The sequence below is a fragment of the Hyalella azteca genome, unplaced genomic scaffold (genome assembly GCF_000764305.2).
Source record: "Hyalella azteca isolate HAZT.00-mixed unplaced genomic scaffold, Hazt_2.0.2 contig1740, whole genome shotgun sequence".
Classification (NCBI taxonomy): Eukaryota; Metazoa; Arthropoda; class Malacostraca; order Amphipoda; family Hyalellidae; genus Hyalella; species Hyalella azteca.
In genome coordinates this window covers 391,168-400,399 of record NW_025932041.1, presented here as the reverse complement: position 1 = coordinate 400,399, position 9,232 = coordinate 391,168, and the positions used below count along the sequence as shown (strand labels likewise).

Here is a 9,232-nt window from a genome sequence, read left to right as displayed (position 1 = left end):
CCTCATCCATCATGCTTGATTTCAGCTGATTATATCAATAAACGTCTCCCGAGTGAATAAATTCATTAACCATTAGTACCAGTTTACCGTTTTTGGTCACAGAAAAAGTTCATCAACAGCACATCTCCATTTAAAAGTAAATAGGGATGTTCGTGCTTATTAGGTGGCATGAGGTTACTCATCAGCCAAGAGAAGTTGCGGGATGACTCATCCATCATAAGTTGAAGGATGTTCATCCACATATCAATTGAGATGTGAACACGCGTCCAGCAGCTCGTTTTGTCAGTTAACAGTTCATATTGCTAACAGAAGTAATGAATACCGGTTTCCGGTTACAGAAACACACAAATATCTGTGCAGACTTTATGCAAATTTTCACAGCAACAACAAATGCCATACATGACCAGCAAATTTTTATGATGCTATACGTCTTTTACACTCACGATTATAATTGAACATTGGCTAAAATTTTTAACCAGATCGAACCATTGACTGCCACAATGTGAAGTCATTAGTTACTTTTGAATGAAAGTTATTTAGCAGTTTTCATCGACCCGCGTCAACACCAGGAGTCCCGTGAGGTTTAGCCCAATCAGAAATATGTTCAAGTTTAATGCTTTAGAAATTGACTGCAAGTCACTGTTCAAAATTCGGAAACTCGTTTGGTATATTTTAAATCTAGAATTCTGATTTTCTATATTCATCTAGATAAAGGCATTTAGGTATATCACTTATCATCAGGAGGCTACGTTTATGTACATAAATTATAGTATTTCCTAATATCGCTAAAATATTTGATCATCTAGAAGAGTCAGGCGATAAAATCTGTGGTGCTGTCAACTCACACGTCGGACTTTCATTCATTTCTTTAGTCGCGCACACAACATTGACGTTTTGAACTTTAGACTCTGTGAAATTAACTACTAAACTATTAGCTTCAGCGTCAGCTGCGTCACCAACCAAGGTGTTATAACTTTCAAGAGTTTTGTGAGACCCGGCGGCCGACTTAATAGTGACTGGAGAACTGTCGAGGCGGTGGTTAGGAGGTTCAGCAGTAGCAGCAGCGATGGTAGGCACAGTTACGGAGGTGTTAGGTGTCAATTTCTTATTGTACACAACACCGGAGGTGTACAGGGAAGCTGGTCTTAGCTCCGAGGCTTTTGCATCTTCAGAGCGCCATTTCTTGCTGATGATCATCAAAACGATGACCGCCGGCAAGTGTAGCAAAGAAAAGCGGAACAAGTTGCGGGCACTTCGGCTGTCACCGTCGCGGTAAAATCTGTAACCTAGAACACGTAACAGAGGATTAGCAGGCGTAGATGACAAGTCAATGTTATCGTTCAACACATCAGTAGAACAGATGGTGTATAATGTGGAATAAGTTAGAATTTGGATAAAACTGTGTGAAAAATATCAATTAAAATGCTAAATGCAGAACATCCTGAACACATTGGTTTACATGTAATAATTTCCCTGCATATTTGAGGTAACCAGCAACACAGGAGTGAGTAAAAAAATCAAGCACAACACATTCGTCAGTAAAACTTTGTCAAGAGGAAGGGAGTTTATATTGTCTGCGATAAAAACTATGGAGTCATGGCTTACTGAAGTAAAGTATCTAAAGTACTGTTGTCGTGGAGACAAAAACAGTAATGGCTTACTGAGGTAAAGTATCTAAAGTACTGTTGTTGTGGAGACAGTGGTTACAGAACTGTAACCAGCAATTACAGTTCAGAGTACCAAGATTGGCGCTGAGAGGCGCGGGTTCGATCCCAGCTCTGTGCGCCAGTTTCTGGTCAAAATCGGCAAGGAGGCCGGGCGGTCAAGCACATCAGAATTGTAGCAGTGAGTTGCGAGTTCGAGACCGCAAAATGCTGTGAATGTTCTGCGATGTTAAGAATCGGCGACAGGCAAACGGCCTAATAAACGCTGAAACCGCTATATAATAATAGTAATGGCTTACTGAAATGATGTATGTAAGATACTGTTGGTGTGGACACAATGGCCAGTCTGGCGCACTGAAATAAAGTATGTAAGATACTGTTGGTGTGGACACAATGGACAGTCCCGGCTTACTGAGATGAGAGTTGTAAAGAACTGTTGGTGTGGACACAATGGACAGTCCCGGCTTACTGAGATGAGAGTTGTAAAGAACTGTTGGTGTGGACACAATGGACAGTCCCGGTTTACTGAGATGAGAATTGTAAGGAACTGTTGGTGTGGACACAATGGACAGCCCCGGCTTACTGAGATAAAGCATGTATGCGTTGAGAGGCGCTGAGTCTGCAGCAAAAGTCCACGTGGTGACGGAGAGTGAAGGCGCTGCAAAGCTCAGCAGCAGCAACGCGGCGCTGTAATGCAGACACGTCGAGCGGCACAGACCTAAGGAGTGTACCAGTAATTAGTGACAACGCTTTGCATGCTGCAAATTAAAAAAAAACATATCTTCGATAAATAATACGGACAACAGCCCACTGATTGAACGAGAAGCGGAGAGTATTATTACATTCTAATTGTTACATGATCCTTTTCATACAATTAATTCAAGTACTAGTTGAATATAACAGCTTGAAAGCCATAAGAAATGCACGTTGCGTTTTTCACAACCCCATGGACAATTTTACACGCTAGAAACCAAAATAAAAATTAGCACACGAAATAAAACAGAACAGAGAACTTTACTATGAAGTTTAAACACGTAAATTCAGCTGTCCATAGTACGTGGCAAAGTGGGGAAGCATATATAGCTTTGAAGGACTTCCTCACCTGGATTAGTGACGCACATCATCCTGTAGCCTGCCCTGCTGTAGTCTGCCCTCAGGTTCCAGGACAAAGCGTTGAAGTGAGGGAACTGCCAGGCGAACAACAGCCCCGCCATCATCCACGCTCCCCACGCGTCCCCACCTACCAGAGCTCCTCCACACCCACACCACCCGATCAGGGGAGGTATTGCTCCAACTGCCATCAATCGTTGTTGAAATATAAATGAAGGTATTGACTTAACTGTGTAGTAAATTAACTATTTTGTGAAATGTAAAATATTGAAGAAAGCACGTCGTGAATTTTAAATTCTGTAATTAAACCACAGCCCTTGAGTGTTCCCTGCTTTGTCTATTTAATATTTTTACAGAATTTGAAGGGTTAATAAATGATGCTATGAAGAGAGAGATGGCTCTGACATTGGTTTCTCAAACATATTAATCAAGAAATTTTACTGAGATATGACTTATGAGGCACAAATCTACGGACAGATTGGGACATTAATTGGGTGAAGCAGCTGCATTACTAGGTTATTGAGAGCACCACGTTCGTTATACCATTGAAGAGTACATAGTTTGGCAGTAGTAGCATGTGAATAAACGAGAGCAAGGAGCATCAGAGGACGAAAAATATAGAGCTCAAGGTGCATCAGAAGACTTAAAATATAGAGCTCAAGGTGCATCAGAAGACTTAAAATATTGAGCTCAAGGTGCATCAGAAGACTTAAAATATTGAGCTCAAGATGCATCAGAAGACTTAAAATATAGAGCTCAAGGTGCATCAGAAGACTTAAAATATAGAGCTCAAGGATGCATCAGAAGACTTAAAATATAGAGCTCAAGGTGCATCAGAAGACTTAAAATATAGAGCTCAAGGTGCATCAGAAGACTTAAAATATTGAGCTAAAGATGCATCAGAGGACTAAAAATATTGAGCTCAAGGTGCGGTAAGTATAGTAGGCGGTGAGTATAGTAGGATGAAGATTATAGGCGGTGAGTGTAACCGGATGAAGGTATGGCGGTCACTGCAGCATGTATGGACGGAGGATGTAGCAGGACTACTCACCAACCGCCCCAACCCAGGTGTTGGCGATAGTGAGGCGTTTTAGGGGCGTGTAACAGGCGGTGTAGAGGAGGAGATTTAGCGCCCCTAACCCCGCAGTGACGGTCCCACACAACCCCAGCAGCAGCCCCACGCCCCCCACTCCACACACCCCCGCGAAACACGCCGCGTGTAGGGGAGTCAGCAAACCTGCGATCAATGAAACTTTACTCAATCATGAATGTTCTGGGCACGACTTCATTTTATGAAGAATGAATTCACATATATGTTTTTAGACGACAGTCACAATTTAAAAATTATTGGTAGAGTAATCATTTTGTTGGGGGTCGCCCTGTCTAAAGGTCAGCGGACCGGCCGATATAGTACCAACTAACGGAAAAAACAAAAACTGGAACTCAGGAAAACGAACCGAGCGGAACCAAGCAAAAAATATATTAAATAAAATAGTGGTACATGAAGATGAACGGTGAAGGTTAATATGTTAGTGATGGAACAGCCCGGGGCTTATGGGTGATGGGATGAGCCCCTTAACAATTTTACTAGCATTAAAGACCCCCTATAGTCAACATTTAAAAAAAATGCTAAAGAGCATTCATAAATAAATTTTGATATACAACACACAGAAAAGCCTCAAGCAAATATGGCATTCTGTAGGCCTACAGTAACTATTTGACTATTACCAAAAAATTAAAAGTTGAGAATTATCTAGGCTCGTATGGAATGCTTTGTTAAGAGTTCTCAACATATTAGAAACAAGTTCAGGCAGAGTGGCAACATTAAAGCTTAGTCACGAGAAACATTCCATACTAGGTGGTTCGAAAATTTAGCGCGCTTTTTCAAACAATTTTAATACTTTATCTAAGCTGTCCTTCCCACACTGACCTCTGACAAGAACTTGCTTGGTAGTCATTCCCACACTGACCTCTGACAAGAACTCACTTGGTAGTCCTTCCCACACTGACCTCTGACAAGAACTCGGTTGGCAGTTCTTCCCACACTGACCTCTGACAAGAACTCGGTTGATCGTCCTTCCAACACTGACCTCTGACAAGAACTCGGTTGATCGTCCTTCCCACACTGACCTCTGACAAGAACTCGGTTGGCAGTTCTTCCCACACTGACCTCTGACAAGAACTCGGTTGATCGTCCTTCCCACACTGACCTCTGACAAGAACTCGGTTGGCAGTCCTGCTCATTTGGGCGTCGTAGGGCGCCTCGAGAATCTGGTTGGTGGCGTTGGCGGCAGCGCTTACAAGTGCCACCCCGCCCACCGTTCCCACAAGTGTGGACAAGGAGACCACCGCGGGCGCCATTATGTAACCCCCCACTGCTGTGGCCACCACAAGACCTGCAAATTATCAAAAAAATTATACTCTTCATCCTGATTTTGTAGATTCTCAATAAAATCTTTACAGCAGTATTGATTGCACATGCAGTTCACTGAAATTCTAGCTAAATAATTGTGTCACACATTGAACCATACAAATAAATCAACTAAAATTATCTTAAACTGCATGAAAGAAACTAGGTACATTCCAAAAAAATAAAAGTCAACCAAAGTTAATTGGATCAATAAAACTATAAATTAAACTTGATAAATAAAAGCCATTTAAATGTGAATAAAATTTCAAAATCTAATTATATAATATTAATATTATTTAAATAATATTATTAATTAATATTGATATGCTAATATTAATTAAATGTAAAAGTTTAATTTTTTTCAGGTTAATCAAATATTTCACAAAATAGTTCAGTGGAAATTTATATAATTCTTCACTGATTTAGGAGTGGGAATTACTAGTGAGTCGACTTTTGGCTAAAGCAGCGTAATGTGCAGGCAGGTCTGCCAACTTGTATTCAACAGCCCGCCACTCTCTGGCAGATGCCGGCAGTGCTCCAGTGAGCTTAACTTCTGTCTTTTCTTTAAATCTGGAGTCTTGCTTGAAAATGTACTCTACATCACCAGTTGGACCGGATGTTGATGTTAAGATCAGTGAATCCCACTGAAAAAGAATAAAAATTTTCACATTATTCTAATTACTACTAGAGACAATTCATAAGATATTATTGGAGAAAAATTGCACAGGAAGAATGTCTAACAATACCTGATGGAAATACAGGCATTTCAGGTTAGCAATTTTATTCATTTATAATTACTTTATTGGCTTGTGTAACAGCAGCTCATTTATGTGTTAAGTATGAATAAAGCTAAATATATAACAAACTAAAAAATTCAAATAAAAAAATATCCTCATTTCAATTCACTACACATATTTCCTACCTCATCCTGATCAGAGACCCGCTTGACACAAGCAGTTGTGTGTGACAGGAGTTCATCAGTTGACATGAATGGTACATCCTGCAATAAAATATGAATCTTAGAGAAAAAAAAAGCGATCAAAATTTAACAATTGTAGTTTTCATTACTAAATGGATGGTATGAGCCTAAAATTAAATTGGGAAGATTTTCCTCTAAATTTCATCATAAATATTGATACCAAATGGATAGATGTCAAGCAACAAGATTTTATAAATAACTACAGATTTGGTATTTCAGCTAGCCAAGATGACGCGTAAAAGCTACATAGCTAGCTTAAATACATAACAAGTACTCACATAAAAATTGTTAGTGGGTGCAGTTTTTACAACACCAGTTTTTGCTTGTTCAGAAGTCAATTTAGCAAGGACAGCATCATCATTCCTTTGAGGAGAACCTAAAGGAAAACAAAATAATATGTGATGAGACTGACATATAAACTCAACAATAACTATAATTTACAATGCATATGAATTTATATATAATTGATCATAGCAGGTGAGACAAACTTAAGTGAATGAAGTGCAACACTTCTTTTTTGGACAAATCAAGGACTACTACACACAGGACATGCATAGCCTATGTCCAGCCTCTGCTAGCAGAGGCGATCGCCTACACTATGAAAATGCTGGTGTTTTAGTGGCATCAACAAATGATATGCCCATAATTGTTTCATACAATAGTATTACAATGTGTGTAGTAGTCCTTGGTCAGAACCATAGACTTTTTGCCAGTTTTGAAGTTCAAAATTTTGTACTAAGCAAAGTAGGTACCATTTTCCTGCCTTCATACACTGATAAAAAAAATATTTAAATGGAGTCACTAGTCAGTATACATTTACTCATAACATTCCGGCAAAAATTCTATTGCTCTGATAAATATAATGCCTTTGGATTCATCACATTGTAATACTATTGTATGAAACAATTATGGGCATATCATTTGTTGATGCCACTAAAACAACAGCATTTTCATAGTGTAGGCGATCGCCTCTGCTAGCAGAGGCTGGACATAGGCTATGCATGTCCTGTGTGTAGTAGTCCTTGGGACAAATATTTAAAAGATTTATTCTTCATTTACAACATTCATTCCAGCAGTTAAAATATTTTTCAGTATTGGCGATGCTTTAAAATCACTGAAATTTTTTAGAAGAAATACCTTTATTTTTATTGCAGCCACTGCAGTGGTGAGTGATGACTACAGCTGCACTAACTGAATGATGGAGTAGAGGGCCTTCGATTTCACCTTTAGTAGACACCAACTGTAATTTCAAGAGCATTAAGATCAGATTTAGTGTTGTACTTATTTCTACAATCCAGTCATTTGATGTTATGGTCAGTGTTGGGTAGAGCACTTAAATGGAACAGCATTCCAGCTCTTCCACTGAATTGATAAAGAAAAAATTATTTGCAAACATTTTGAAAACTCTGTTTTTTTCTAGCTTGAATGCAAATTATGCAGGTTTACACTGCTAATTAAATAGCCATAACTTCATTAGAATAGATAAAACTATACTAGTTGATCATTGAATTAAAACCTAATATATAATAAAAAAAAGTATGGACTTTTGGATTGAACTTTTATGAACTGGATGAAATACTCATGGCAACAATTCCTAAAGGTATGGGTCCAAGAAAAGTTTAACTCCTAAAACGAATTAGTTTTTATTACAAATGAGTAGAAGTAGAAGAATTAATCATCAACTAATCATCATGAATCAATTTATACTCACTGCTGCTGTCTCGGACTTGGAGGTTTCCTTCTTTCCATCAAAAGTTTCATGTGACTTGGTGTCAAGAGATCTTGCTAAAACATTTTTGCTGCGTAGCTGGAGTCCTTGTTGTAATTTTACTCTAGTGCTGGGTTGATGGATTGGGTTTTTATATTTGTTGCTATTTGAGCTTGAGAAATGGAATTTTCCCCCATGTCTACTCCACCAACATCTTGGGACTAAAACCAAGTCTTTTTGAAGTAAATTTGGGCATTGTGATTTAAAGGAATGTATTGAAGACCAACATGGTTGATTAAGGACCAGAATTTTACTTGAATTTTTGAAAACATAGTTTCTGGAGACTGATTGATGAATATAGTTTCTTTTAAATACAAACATTTTAGCAAAAAATGCTTACCAGTTTCTCCATGGAAATTTATGTCAATAACTTGATCTGTTGAAATAAATTGAGTTTAATGCAGGCACTTAAATAGACTTATTTCAATGTCAAAAATGTATGAATTTATTTAGCCTTTAGTATAGGTCAATACTTGTATACTTTTTGCCCATAAAAAACATATTTACATATATAAGCATAATAGTTTTTAATTGCGGTTTTTAGGAGAATCTGCCTGATAGTTTAGATTTGACTCAGATTTCAAACTTCAAAGTAATCCTTTCAGGTCACCATATTGTCATCTACTCAAGTTTCATATCAACCATCTCCATCTTAAATTGGTGCCCATCTGCATTAGCAGATGCTATCACAATCAATTGATCAATCAATTAAAACCATGTAAATTGGTATTTGGTGTTCAACAGTCTCACTGCCTGCATTAATGCAGGACCAGAGAATTTCTACTTACTACTGCAAAATTTTGCAGCTCCAATGTAACATATATACCATGGTGGAGTGTTTGATTTGCATGCAAAAAGCCCCGAGTTTGATCCCTGGCACCTCCATTTCTTGTATATACCTACTGTATTAGTCAAGTTTATATGTGTGGCAGGTCAGAGATGTATACATGATAGGTAGTACCGTCAAACGAGGTAATAAGGGACAGTTGTGAGCACTTTTTGTTAATAACTTCTTACCATGAAACATTTCATAAACAAGTTTGGGCTCATTTTAAAGATCTTTGCAAGGGATATTGTATGGCATCTCTGAAAAATTCCATATGCTATTTGTAAGATGCCAGATGCAAAATAAAAGCCTCCTGAATTACCTCTGGGAATGGAGTAATAAGGGATACTTGAAATATAACATAACCTTAAAACATTTGAAGCATGCAGAGTGTACTCTTTAATTACAAACTACCGTAAAATGGGGTAACTTAGACCAGCGGGGTAACTTAGACCACTTTTAGTTTTTTTAACAA

General features: G+C 38.3%; 1 protein-coding gene across 1 annotated transcript; it reads right to left on the bottom strand.

The window, feature by feature from the left end:
• Positions 1-349: 349 nt before the first annotated feature.
• LOC108673575 (protoheme IX farnesyltransferase, mitochondrial) lies at positions 350-8,305 on the bottom strand. Its single transcript, XM_018161428.1, has 10 exons — positions 7,875-8,305; positions 7,301-7,403; positions 6,442-6,539; positions 6,107-6,184; positions 5,624-5,828; positions 4,985-5,170; positions 3,826-4,011; positions 2,767-2,958; positions 2,248-2,382; positions 350-1,286 (listed from the first exon to the last, which is right to left on the bottom strand). The coding sequence occupies exons 1-10, from the start codon at positions 8,250-8,252 to the stop codon at positions 799-801; spliced, it is 2,049 nt and encodes a 682-aa protein (XP_018016917.1). The 5' UTR covers positions 8,253-8,305; the 3' UTR covers positions 350-798.
• Between the last annotated feature and the right edge of the window lie 927 nt (positions 8,306-9,232).